Raw genomic sequence first — 14194 nt, forward strand, 5'->3', positions numbered from 1 at the left:
GCTCACAACTGTGAGGAGATTTATTGCTTTCAGTTTGAGGAGGAAATGAATGCTGCACTTGTGCCTTTTTAATGGGAGTCTGATCATGTCAGGACGGATAGCTCAGGCCTCCCTGGCTATCAAAATAAGACTGTGCGCTGCCTTGCTGGGAAAGGAAGGTAGTTATTGGCTGTCATCCCCTTTTCAGATGTATTATGTAAGTTATTAGATGTTTGATTCAAAGCAGGCACTGCTGCACATTTTTAATGTGAATTATTTTCCTCTAAGAATGTATTTTATGAGGTGGATAAGTTCACATGTATGTAAAAGCTGGATTTCAGATTGCTATGATTTGTAAGTTGCGTGCAAACAAAGATCCAAGTTGTTAAATAATTATTTAGATATCTGATTAAACCGCTCTATCTGTTCCAGTTTTAGGACCTTTGGGGTGAATGTTCTATTGAACAAACTGCTGACATCATTTCCTCCTTGGTGGTGTCATTTGGAGTGTGATATGTTAGAGAGAATATTGTCCCTTTATCTTTCTTTGAGAGGAAGCTGCTTCCAGCGGTCATGTCATCACATTGGAAGTCAGTGCGATGTTTTCGTTCTCCAGCTCAGTCAGGCCCCACGGTGTAAAAGAGCACCAAAATAAACAGAGTGTGCAGAGAGGGAATGAAAGGGAATACTGTTTGGGAGCAAAAACACAGCAGCTCTAACTGTAAGTGGAATGCCTTTTTCTACCGGATGGCTGGCCCTGATGAGGAGGGAGGGGACCAGGGGACAAAAGGCCACGCACTGCTTCTAACAGCTTCAACCATGAATATTTAAAGTGATGACCAGAACTTTTACCAGGAGGATTTCAGTACACTTCTGTATCACTTTACACTTTTCTTCCCTTTCATCTCTTTCCCCCAGGCCTGTCTGTGTACCAAAAGCTGTTCCAGACCCAGGACCCCAGTAACAGATGACACAAAGGCGACCAGAGGCCTGTCCTACCCCTCTGCTGGCCTGACAGGTGTCTCTGCATGTAACCACATCCCCGCAGAGGTGTATTCTGGGAAAGGACAACAGACGCAGATGAAAGCATGCCAGACATCGAACAGAGCTCTATTAACTTCTCTGCGATACAGCTACAGACACGCTAGAGGAGAGTTTGCGACGCCAGGAATGCCAAGCTTTGACGCAGGTTGGGATTTTGTTGCGCAGCCTCAACATCAGTTGGCCTTTTCAGCTTCTTCCCCCCACCCCCACTCTAACCCCCCTTGGCTTTACACTTTCTATGTACCAGCCCTCTGCCCTCATTCCCTCCATGGTATTGATGCCACAGAAAGATTTCATTGACAGATAGCCTTCAGCAGATGCTTCTTTAAGCCCTGGAGGTATGTTAACTACAGGATTCAACATTTTACTCTCTGCTCATGCAGTGGCATGTGTACAGCTAGCAGTTCACTCTGTTTTTTTTCTCCTGAGAAAGTTACACAAACAGGTGAGATGTGGGTTTGGTGAGCAGTGTAGAGGTAGCTCGAGCAGATTCTTGCCTTGCTGCCATCAGAAAAGAGCAGGGTCTTGTCACCTGTGGCATTAAGCACTCCAGCTCTTTGTCCTTGTTAAAAGCCAAATTGCTGCCAAATCAGCTTCTACGCCCGTCGCCCAGTGATGTATTATTATACAGCAACCTTCCTTTAGGCTTAGCAAAGAAAAAGATGATTGTGAGAGCTTGATTGGTTGCTGCCTTGTTACCTCATGACAAGGACAATGTAGCACTGTTGTCTGGCTTTTTGTATAGAGAACACAGTTGACTTGTGAATTTTCCTGTTGAGATGTTATGTACTGTAGATGGACCAAATTTAATACTGATATTAAATAGATTGTTGATTTTATGTCAAAATTAATTTACTGTACATTGTGCAAAAGAGTCGTTTTGGCAGTTTCTGTAGCTCAAAGCATAACAAAAAGGAATTAAAGCCCTTTTCACACATCCACTGCACTCCTGAACACTTTGTAACATTCTCAGGCTTATTTTTTACAACCTGACCTTACCTTGACTTTTTCCCTGCCAGCCTCTTAGTTAAATGTTTGCAAGATGTTGGGGTGAGCAGAAGTGAGAATGTAGCAGGTAAAAGTCAAGGGAACTCACAGCGAGCACAGTGGGATGGGGTGATAACATTTTATCACCACTGGTGCAAGACCAAACTCTTTTCCTCTTACGCTGTTACTGTGAACACACCAAAAAACACATAGCACTGATAAAAGGCTAAAACTCTCTCATGAAATAGTTTTCTGTCACTCTGTCCAATAGCAGCAGACAGCCCTGAAAGTTTCTAGAAATGGCCAGGAGTGCAAGTGTGAAAGGGGCTTTCAGTTATGCTCTGCTTTTACTATGAAGAAGGTTAACGCTGCATCAGCAGAACAGTGTTCTTGTGGATTTCCTGTTGCTTGGGACCATTTGGAGACTTTACTCAGGGTGTGTTATAGAAAAAAAAAACATCTCTCTTATATATCGATCGTATTAGTGTAAACGTTATAACAACTGTCTGAGATACTTGAATTTTACGCATGTCTTTGTCTTATCAGCTGATGTTTAACGTCAGAGTGATTTTGCACTGATTGTAGTTTTCAATGCAGTACAACAGAACTGGTTTTAATACCTTTGGATAGTATTTCTCTGATGTTGCCGTCATGTTGTGGATTTCCTCCTGGTAAAGCCAGTGCATGCTGTTTGACAAGAATCCAACAGTACAACCCAAAGTTGATGTGATGTTCTCTTGTGGTGATACAAAGCTGTTTACAGTCATTCGTTCCATTTTGTTACTGATTGTTGACAACACATGCATGGGAATGTAACATTTTTGAAATCGTCTAGGCAAACTAGAAAAAAAAAAAGACATTTACGCCTAGAAGAAATTAAAGCTTACATATCATGTCAGTAAAAGTGACAACTTTCAGTATACAGCATGTGCGGTGAACAATCACTGGGTTTTTGATTTAAATGTACCGTATGACTCATCAAAATAAAGTGCTGTAAAAGAAAAAAAGGGAAACAAGAAACTAAGAACAAATCCATCCAACTGTCCATTTTTAATTAAAAAAAAGAAGTGTGTCCAAGAGTAATAAGAAAAAACATTTACAGTCTGTGATCTAGTTAAGTGTTCACTTAGTGACATACATCGTCTCATACAACAGAAAGGCTTCACTTTAAAACAAAAATGATCCCTGGAATCACTATTTCTGTTGCATAACAGAGGTAAACATAACCATGGAAATACTACTTTGAAATAAAGGTTGGTTTTCCAGCATGTTTTCTTTTTTTTTTTTTTTGTTTTGTTATTTTTCTCCTAAGGTCATTTTAATTCAACAGCATTCAATCTCAAACAAACAGTGTCGGGAACTGTGGCGTGCATAGAGTCAGTTTCCAGCTTGAGGGGGAATTGGAAGGTACCCCGTGACTGTCACATGAGAAAAATGACATTTTTTTCCACCCCCTCTGACATATTCCTATCATGCTGAGTTCAGTCTGCATTCTGAGTCTTCCTCTCTGTTCGATACTTTGATGTCCTTAAGAATGCAGTGGTCATTGCAGAATAATGAGTTTTTCTTGCATTTCTAACGTGCTTTGAATACCAGTATTGAGGTACGTACTGTTTTGAATGCTGGAAAACAGGGAAACATGAGGAAACAGCGATTGCCGAGGAGGTCTTGAGGGCGCGGTTAGTAAAGTGGTGTTTGACGAGTCTTCTTCATGAATGCTGCCAATGATTGTTAGCCGAGTGGTGATCTGAACCTTTGTTTCTTTTCTTTTTTAAAGAGAGATCAGGTAGGGGCTGAAGAATGAACTGGACCTCCTTCCTCTCCACACTGTCTCGTACCCACTCCCCAGTAGTCCTGGGAGCAGTCACATCCCGCATCTCTTGCTTTTCAGGGGCCCTGAAGGAACCTGATGTCTAGCTGCACTTGCAGGACTTGACAACCATGTTGGAGAGCTGCTCCACTTTTGGGGAGCGTCCCACGTAGTAGAGGATGGTGAGGGGCTCCAGGTCCTGAGGAACACAGCAGGGTGAGGCAGATGCTTCGGGGTTCAAGGTGTTGTACAGGCTCAGCAGCTGTGGAAATGAAACAAATTTCATAAATACAGACATCGATAAGTGATCGGATTCCCTGAACAGACTGGTAGTTGTCTCATGTTTAAATCTTACCGAGCTGTGTGTAGTGTCAGCACTACGAAGGTAAGGACAAGGCCCAGAGCAGAAATTAGCGTAGTACCCTTCCGGCTGATGGATCCACCTCCATCCCAAATCCTGCCGGAAGTTAATATAAAGTGGTCTCACACAGCAGTTCTCCTCGTAATTGCTGCAGACAAGAGAAGACAGGATTTCACACTTCATTCCACTCATAACACAGGATTTTAAGTGTTGTATGCGTTTTCCTCTTCTAAAGCCCCCACAGCCGGAGATGAGAGTGACGCTCAGAAATTCCACTCTCAGGTGTGCCCTTATTTTCCCCTTTGGAGTCTGCCCAGGTGTCAGGCTGACACGGAGGATCCAGGCTGAGGAGTCGCCGTGTAAGAGGAGGTAGGGTTGGCTATCATCCGAGACAGATCTCAACTTGTATCAGTTAATACCTCTGTCATGCTCTTCAGGGTGATTAACAGGCTTATTCTGATCCCATGCACTCCTCTTCCATGTCATCTATTTTAAGACGGGACAGCTGATATTTCTATTTCATGCTGCTTGGGTGGGTGTGCCATTATAACGATATATCCCTTGCATGTTAGACAGAAATAGCTGGCGTGTTTAATTGACAATTCTTAAAAAGCCTGCTACAGGTGCATCAGTAGGAAATGTATTAAAAAGTTAAAATAAAATCATCATAAATCAAAGCAGTGGATTACGTAAAGAGAAAAAGGGCCTTACTTGAAGCAGTAATTAGTGTCAAGTGCCCGCTTGCGCCTGCGGGAGGAGGACTGTGCATCCAGCCTGTGAGGTGGGAGCATCATGAGGATAAGGTGGGGATACAGCTGCTCCTTTTGTTTCTTCACACGGCTCACATCGTCGTAGTCGGCTTCCATGCCTGCGGGAAGGAAGTCAGTTTAGTGTGGAGGATACCAAAAAGAAAAAACTGCACAAAGATTTGTTGAGAGTCGTAAATGTGTCCATGCTCCAGTTGCTGACTTCAGAGGCTTCCTCTGTTACTTTTACAGTAATATCCAGGCTGGAGTGGGCTCCTCTTTGGCTCACTTTTCATCCTTCTTCTTTTTCAGCACAGGTCCCTAACTTCCTTCTTCCCTCCGCTCGTCACCCCCGGGCCTACGTCTGCTCATCCAATCTGCCCCTGATAGTTAAAGCAGTGGATCTCTCAGGAGAGATGCTACTGGTGGATGTGTACGCCTCTCTTTAATTCGGGGGCCAAGCGTCTGAGTGCAGTGGCAGCACATTCCTCGTGGCCCAGCCAGTCGAGAGTGTTCCCAGGACCAAGGGCCCCTGTGCTAAGTGAGATACCAGATCGATTGTATTCCCATGCTCTGTGTCTGTGCTCCACCTCTATGAAAGGAAACCCATTATCTTACCAAAAGGAGCACAATAGGTGTTTGCTGCTGCAGGAACATGCTGATGAAATGTTGATTTGGAAGGCACTGAGAGTCGCATTGTAAAATAACTAAATTCTCTGTCATCCCAGGAAGCTTTGTACGGGAACATACCCTTCATAATGACTGAACTGGGCAGAAAATGCTGTATGGAAAAAGACCCTTTGAACCTTTTCATTTACATTTAAAGAATTTAGACTTTCATCAAATCAACTGTCAGAAATTCCAATCAACACATCCTATACCAATTGTGAAATTACCTGAAGGAAAACAAAATCTACAAACAAATAAAAAGCCACTTTGGAAACATTTGAAACAAGCTAAAACTGGAACCTAAAACAAACTCCTTCTCTAACCATTCCTGCTTGATCCTGAGCTCCACTAATGCAAATCATCCTGAAACAAGCGCTGCCACAACACCGCTAATCAGAATAAACCAAAATTTTCAACAAACACGAGATGCCTATCTGGAACATAAGACAAATGAAACAAAGGTACATGTTATCTTTGAATACAAACTGGAAGAATACTTTTGACAGAGTGAGATCAAAGCAGAAACCGATCCAAAACAAATACAGACTCAGTGAGCAGAATCTGGCAGTGAAGACCCAACAACACAGAAAGGAACCTTCACAACCTTTATTCTGAGACTGAGATGGATTTTTAAGATCAGTCAAAGTAAGGATATAACTATGGGTTCATCTTGATGAGCTGTATAGCAGCCATTTAAAGGTATAAATACATTTCAAAGTATTTATAAGGGAGGGAAGAGTTCACCACTGTTTGCTAAGTTTAAAGCAACCATAGAAAAAAAAAACAAACAAAAAAAAACATAAGGACTTCTTATATTAAAGCTCCTGTGGGAAGTTTTTAATTTGTTATGACCAAATCTGAAATTGATACTGTTTCCCTCTTTATGACCCACAAAAGTGAATAAGAACATCAGCATCAAGATTTAATATTTCTTTAGTGAGATTTTTAATCTCTTAAGCTGCTGTGAGGGGGTAGGTGTCAGATCAGTTCATAAACAGCCTTTCATTTGGATTATTCCACAGCAAATACTCACAGTGAGAAATGCCTTTAATTGTTTAAAGACAACTATATAGAATTTATTTTGCCAGGAAACAAAACTAACACATCCAAAAAGCAAAACTGGTAAACAGATGACAGGCATCCTTTCGTCCACAGGAGGCGCCAAAATCAACAGAAACAAAGTTTTTCTAAACTTGAAACCAGGTTTGCCTGTGAGACCTTCCCTTTTTTCTACTTTTATTACTTTTTTCTAAGAGGGTGGAACAAATGTTTTTTGATATGGCAACACATTCATGACAATTTGAACGTGTTTTTTCCCCAGTAAGGCAGGCTAATGCAAGCTACTCATCACCTAGCTTGTACAATTCCCAGCATTCCCTTTTGGATGCAGTCTCACCTTTAAACTTGACCTCCAGCACTTCATTGGCGTTCTCGATGATGTCACCGTTAGGCCTGAAAGTGTGGCAGGGACAGTGCACGCTGATCTCCAGACCAAGATTGGTCTCTGAGAAAAGAAAGAAGAGCCGAGTGATGTGAGGAGCTGATATTTCTGCCCTGTGGCCATCATCCTTCGTCTCAGACGGAACTCAATGATCTTAAAAGGGATATGTAATATGGTATGATGCAAGGAAACTTTAAAGGTGTCCCACTCACGTCTGTACATCAGCCACTCCCTGACTGTCTCTGTCACATCAAAGGAGACCCACTCAGGAGTTCCCTTGGTCAGGACATTCTTGCCCCCGATGTAGCGCTGTTTGGCTTTGGGGTCGTCTTTCTGGAGGATCTGGGAGGAAAAGATGAAAATGTGACCCAGCTGCATAAACTCTTTTCTTTTACACACACACACACACACACACACACACACACACACACACACACACACACACACACACACACACACACACACACACACACACACACACACACACACACACACACACACACACACACACACAAAGAACCAGAGCTGTCTGTCTGAGCCAGACTCTCCAGGATGCCTTGGGCCAAATGTCTACTCCTCATGGAAAAAGTGACTCCCTGTGTTGATATCCCCATTTTGCAAGTTAATGCCTGTGTGTTACCCTCCTGCCAATGAGAACCTGGCTGTCCTTCATGTCAGCAGTTCAAACTTTGGCTTTAGCTCGACTCCCGAGTGAAAAATCAGCAAAACAAAGCCGGGTTGCAGGTATCTCTGCGGGTATCCAGTGGAAACCTCTGGCGGTGGGAAAAAAAAGACGCCAATGCGGAAGTGCAGAAAACTGCCTTTAGGCTGTCTGAAAGGAAATTCCACTAGGCTTCATGATGAAATGTCTTATTATTTTTTCTTTTTATTATTATTCTAACCTGTTTACAGCCTGGTAAAAAAATGTTTTGGAAAAAACTGTTTGGGGGAGTTTTTTGAGCAGTCAGTTGTTTTGTTTGGTTGAACCGAAGAATTTAATAAAAAATTCATTTGAATGACAAGTTGGTGGGTTACAGCAGCTATTCGCTGTTTCCTGGAGTTGTTGTAGGTTGGAGTCATCATTTCCAATATGGGGGACTATTGTCAATGGGCTCCATAATGCCCCCTCAGAAACCAATGGGTGATGTCATCAAGCTTACATCCATGTTCTATGCAGTCTTTGATGGGCATCTGTGACCTAACTCCATCACCATGTCAAGGTCCTACATGTATGAAAGAAAAAACATTCCTGTCTCCATCAGCACCTCCTTGAACAAAGGTGTTTATCAGTAGTTAAAACTTTGTGTGTCTGGGTGGTTGGTATGAGCACTTAGCCCCACAGCAGCGCTATGGATAACCAGGTTCCTGAACATTGTCAGGATCTAATCTGGCTTCCTGTGGGAACGAGGGGCCAAGGGACTGCTAGCGCCAGCCTTCTGCCAATCAGCCCCAGCCTGAAAAGTGTGGGGGCGAGTAGAGGAGCAAGCAAGCGGCTCCATTTACTCCCCCTCAGTGGGCGACCCTGCCTCTATCTCCTCCTTGGCCCCTGGAAACAATCTTAGAGGGTCTGACAGTCTGCATTCAGCGCTGGCCAGAGCCTTGCCTAAGAAGCGGTATGCAGTCCGGAGACGCTTGTCTCCCTGGCAGGAAATGTTGGAACCTGATCATTACTCCTAGTCTCTCACGGGAGATTAATGAGGAAACTCCAAAAAAAAAAAATTACATCCCTGCCATCCACACACACAGACATCTAACAGATGCTCGCTCTGACACACTTCACAACAAAATGCTCGTAAACACACAGACGCAAGTGCAGGTCCATAAAACCCTGGATGAAAGTTAAACAGCTTTCTTGATCTAACACGGATGGACAACTGCTCCAAGATTGACAGCTTAGAAAGAAGAAACTGCCCAATGGTAATCTAGGGTTTCTTGAAGACGGCTGTGCAAGCTTTTAAACTTGTCCTAATGTGGAATCCATTTGACTGTACGCACATGGAATAATGATCAGGGCATAAAAAGTCGAGAGTGAGAGTTGGACACACGAATATAAAAGTTTTCATCCCTTTTGCTGACCCACACAAGCCTTTGGAGAGAAATAGAGCACATTACCCCCCTGCGATGGGATAACAGGGAAAATGAACGGTCAGTTCACGCACCTGGTAGAGCTCAATCCTCTGCTCGTTTCTCTTGGCGCTGGGGTTGGGGATCCTCAGGGCTCTGAACTCGGCCCGGAACAAGTTTGTGGAGTTTTTCTCCATGGTTGAGACGTTGAAGCGGAAAACCTTGGAGGTGATACCCTTAGGGCAGTAGGGGAGGTCATCTGCAGGTAAAGGGGAAATCGTGATTAAATAGCTTGTAACATAACTCAAATAGTCAGTAAAAAATCCTTTATTCCTGATCCATCTGTTACTTGGCTGTGTGTTTTTCATTGGACATCCCTGCAGGGGTGGATGTGTTTACACTCTGATTATTGATGACTTTCTAACTGAGGATTTCCCTTTTCACCTTTAGGTAGTTTACAGATTAAAAAAAAACTTCAGTATTTCCAACTATTTCAAGTTCTTTCCAGAGGGACATGGGCCATTAGCGTGAGCCATCTGCTTGTGCTTTGTGCCGTCCAAGTTAGCAACAAGTTGAAGTCATGAAATGAAAACCAAATGTCCCATGTGGTGGTGGTGGAGCAATCTGTGGTGGGACAGCAGCAGCCCCCCCTTTCCCTTCAACTCGTGAGCCCAACAGGTGCTCGGAGGGCTCGGACAGCGGCCAAGTATTCCCCTTGAACCATGAAGAGCATGTGGGCTCACGTGCTGGAGTGGAACAATACCTGAGAAACCACCGAGGAGGGGGACACGATTAATGCAGCTGAGTGCGGGCTTGAAAAGCAGTAACTGTATACATGGTGAGTGTCTTTGTTTGTGTGTTTTACGATGACCTTTAGCAGACTCACAGTCATAAATGGCCACATTGTGATGCTATCTGAAAAGCTTCCTGTCCCCTCTCATTTACCATAACACCATAGAAAAGTTTATTAATTTAACAGACCAAGCACATGCAGCATTGAGCAAAACAAGCACATAGCAAACTTTTTATGGGCCAAGTGGAAACAGTCATTTACAGCCAAGCCATAGCTAATTTATAACCCGAGCTTGAGCTTTATTAGAGAGCCCCAGATTTGCTGGTGGTTGAAAAAGGGCACTGCACCTTTAGCTGATTTGCACCTCTAGCTGTTTCAGGACAAATGGAAACTTCAGTTGTTTGAGTGTCACGCAAGAAGCACTTGCACATCTCTGAATATCTGTACTTCATCTGACCCATAATCCTATTTCAGTCATTCCAGTCATTATCTGATATTTCCACCAAGTTTTTTTTTGTCTTTTTACTTTCCCTATTTATAGTCAACCTTTGCAGCATTCAACCTCGGCCAGATATCTGTCCAGTGTTTCCACATCTATAATCTATAAGGAGGAAACCTCAGTAGCCCTCTCCTCCCCTCATTCACTGCCCCCTTCCCATCCCCCTCTACCTCCCCCACAGAAGGTGGAAAGCCCCACTACGAGGGGAGATTTGAAATTCTAATCAAGTCTTTGGTTTCCTTTTTGGATGACCTCATTTTTTCCCATTGCAATGGTTTTAGGTGGATTTCACATTATGGCTTATTTTTGCCAAGGGTCTGAGAGGTAATTTGTTCCATGTTAGTAAGTGGAGGGGATTGCTTGCACAATTAAAAAGACATACATTACGGACCCCCACGAGTTTTAGATGATAACTCTTAGAGTTGATGTTGACACAAGTTTGATCTGAAAACTATCCAAACAAGCAGATCATCAAGCTTTGCATGGGTTTAAAGTTAAAGTTGCTAAAAGTAAGACTTTGTTTTTTGGTGTTGAATATTTAGCATAAAATCATGCTATGTTAAATTTAAGCAAACACTCTGCATTTTTAAACAGAGATTAGCACAATTGCAGAAGAGTATTTACAGTAACATTTATATCCTAGATAATAATATGATTCCACCATGATCACTTTCCTGTATTAACCTCCAATCATGAAATTGGACGAGCTGAAATCAAGGAATTCAAGGATGAGATTATAAAATGAGAATTCTAGAGACAGTTGTTTGTCTAGCTTTCCCATAAAGAGCCTCGCCCAAACCCTGTCACTCACCCTCCCGCGTCTGTGATCCTCTCCTCTAATGACACAGAAACTCCCTGATAAAAAAATCTGTGGAATCACCTCTTTTTTTTTGCCCCTCTTGCCTCGAGAAATGTCTGTGATGTCAGTCTCTCCACAGCTTTGCAGAGGTAAACAAAGGAAATAGGAAGCATAAGGCAGCAGGTGCAGGCCAGCTGCAGAGATGTCTCGTTCTCATGGAGGACGGCAGAAAACTCTAAGGAGAAGCAGTCTGATTTCTCTTTCCTCAAGTGAAATACCTCACATTCATCTTCTCTTTTGTTTGTGAGTTCATTTTTCAAAAGCAGCTTTTATGTCAAAGAAAGGCTGAATTTCTTGACTTCTGTCTGGGCCAAACTTTGACTGCAGCAGGTCAAATCCAGCAGATGAGATAATGGGATGCAGCTCCGCTCTGAAGAAAAACAACTTTATTTTTCCACTTGATTGAGGATGAGGAAGCAAGAAATGGTCAAGGCGTGGGAGGTGTGGTGGGGGAAGGGGGGATGCTGTTTCTTTGGGAGCAGGCCAGAGACCTCTGTCTCTGTTTGTCTTGATGACATCATCTTTCTGCTCTCCCATAGATCAGATACCCCGCTGTCCTCAGCGCTAGTTTTCACTGACCCAACACTGAGTCAAATATTGGCATGAAATCTTGCCTTGGTGTGTGGGGAAACATCTTTCTAATTTAGGCATCAGCAGGTCCTCACAGTGTTATTGTGCCAAAGGTCATGCCTCAGTTCAGTTCTGCATTTATCCCATTTGTATCACAGTGTTTCCGCCACAAAAATGAGATATTTTGCTGACCATTCTCTGTTCTGCTTCATCCTCTGAAAAAATGGCTAATTCTTTGATTTGTATTTGTACAAAGTGTCTGAGAAAAGTAGTCTGGAGCAAGTGGAAAGAAAAGTTTCTGTTTAACTGTTTAACTCAGCATGAAAAAAGTCAAACTTGACAATCTTCCCGAACACTCCCACCTTCCAAAAACCGTGAATGTAAAACTCATTATATCCAGCAGGAATGAAAATGAACTACGCTGCAAAATTATAGAGGTGACAGACATTATGTACATATTGCAACATGCTCACTCTCTTCAAAATTACATAATGGAAAGGCTTAGAAAAGTGAAAATTAATGTATGTTGGCAGCCTCAGTTAATTTAGTTTATACCCTCCTTGGATACGCTGCTGAGTGCACAGTGTTGCCAGTAGTAAGGTAGGCATTTCTAGTATATCACCTGAAGTACAGCATATGGCTGGCCTGATGTGTCCTGGGCACAAGGCCATCCCTGATCCCACTCCTCAGACCTTTGTTTGCCTTGGGAACTCCGGCTACCTCTGACCAGTGGATAAACCCTGAGCTGTGTGTTTTTGAGTGTCAGAAGCACTTTGTTGGACCCGTGAAATGGGTTTGTTTCAGGGCTAATGCAGGAAGCGGCAGAGGCTCTGCTTTGTGTCACAGTGCAGCATAAACACCTGTTGATTTGAAAATGGTAACAACACCACCATCCACTTTGACCGTGAATGGACGCAGGCCCAACTCTTCCACTTGAAAGGGGAATTTCCCTGGAGAATCTGCCGCTCGGTCAGCTTCTGTTTCTGATTGCTGGAACAATCAATGGACCATAGTTTATACAGGAAATACCAATACGGATGAACAAGGGAATTGGATCATAACACTGAGCTACTACAGAGCAAAAGAAGGGGAAATAGAAGCGAGAGTGGTAACAGCGGATGAAAAATATTAGGTAACTCACGGCCAGAAAATGGAAATGAGGTACTGCAGTTGGCAATAAATACTAGACTTAACTGCCTGAGAATTTTCCCCGCTTAGGAATGTGTCAGACTTTGACTGGAGTTCCCATGGCTTTGGTGTGAGGTATGTATGAGGAATGGTGCTCATTCCAATTAGAATGTTTACTTTGCTCTCTCATTGCGCGCAGCTCACAGGCGCGTCGGTGCGTAAAACCTGTCCATATTGACTTTTTATCTAGATGGTGGAAGTTTTGTAGGTTATTATGTAAATTTGGGAAATTAAAATAAAAAAATATTAGAGCAGCACACTTACTGTTTTCCGGCGACCCACTGATCATGTTGAACTTGTAAATCTCTTTGGCATAGTATTCAGTCTCTGTGTTATCCTGTCCACAACTCTGGTGTCTGTCCCTCCCCAGCTCCTCAATGAGCTCCTTGGTGCTGTTATAAAGGGCCAGCACCTGAAATGGCACTTGACTCGGACCTGTTGTCTGAGGAGGACTGGTCAGCCGAAGTTTACTGAGAATCTGTCCCCGTACCGCCTCTACTCTCTTTTTCTTGATGTGGTCGATGTCCACCGTGGTGCAAGTGGACAGCGACAGAGTCATTGTCACACAGCTTAGGAGGAGGAAAAACAAAAGTGCTTTGCCCAGAATCATATTTCAATCTGCGTTCACTCACAGCCCAGACTTGTCAAGTAAAATAAGACAAAACAAAAACTAAATTCCCGATTTGAGTAGAATCCCTTTTTCTTTTTTCATTCAGGTCGTGAGTGAGTTCTGTTCGTGGAGGATTCCCATTTTCTCAAGTGCTATGTCATCTTTGCAAAATGCGCATTTGCGGGTAAGCAAATCCGTGCCATTTCAGAAAATGATTTAAACTCTTCGTTAAAACTCTTTCTCCTACTCTTCATTCCCTCCGTGTCTCATGCACGCATCTCTCCTCGCCTTCTTGAGTTTACAGGACATCGATCTCTGCACCACGGATCACTTTCTCCATTGCATCGGGCTCTTTCCATCCACTTGCGCGTGTGGAGTCGGTGCGCTACTGTGCCACCTCCCTGCAGTCCAGCCTCAAATACACTCACCGCTTTCCACTCTCACTTGCACTTTATAGCCACGAGCTGTGACGTTTGCGAGGGAGGGGCACCAATTCATGGACTCATTTCGGACAATGAGAGCTGTCCTGCTCCAAAATGCATTTGCTGAGACTTAAAATTGTACGTTGTCATAG

General features: G+C 43.3%; 2 protein-coding genes across 6 annotated transcripts in view; one reads left to right on the forward strand and one right to left on the reverse strand.

Annotated features, from left to right (window-relative positions):
- Positions 1-2690, forward strand: part of ttll5 (tubulin tyrosine ligase-like family, member 5) — a 64061-nt gene extending 61371 nt beyond the window's left edge. For all 5 annotated transcript variants that reach the window (XM_074691536.1, XM_074691535.1, XM_074691534.1 and 2 more), the window contains one exon: positions 898-2690. In XM_074691536.1, the coding sequence (XP_074547637.1) occupies positions 898-950 (53 nt within the window). In that variant the 3' untranslated portion in view covers positions 951-2690. The remainder of the gene's footprint in view (positions 1-897) is intronic.
- A 546-nt stretch (positions 2691-3236) lies between these two features.
- Positions 3237-14027, reverse strand: tgfb3 (transforming growth factor, beta 3). Its single transcript, XM_074691539.1, has 7 exons — positions 13275-14027; positions 9197-9360; positions 7250-7379; positions 6993-7100; positions 4893-5049; positions 4176-4329; positions 3237-4082 (listed from the first exon to the last, which is right to left on the reverse strand). The coding sequence occupies exons 1-7, from the start codon at positions 13618-13620 to the stop codon at positions 3924-3926; spliced, it is 1218 nt and encodes a 405-aa protein (XP_074547640.1). The 5' UTR covers positions 13621-14027; the 3' UTR covers positions 3237-3923.
- Positions 14028-14194: the final 167 nt, after the last annotated feature.

The sequence above is a fragment of the Halichoeres trimaculatus genome, unplaced genomic scaffold (genome assembly GCF_033239565.1).
Source record: "Halichoeres trimaculatus isolate MK-OKI-2021-1 unplaced genomic scaffold, fHalTri1.1 fHalTri1_scaffold_17, whole genome shotgun sequence".
Taxonomy (NCBI): Eukaryota; Metazoa; Chordata; class Actinopteri; order Labriformes; family Labridae; genus Halichoeres; species Halichoeres trimaculatus.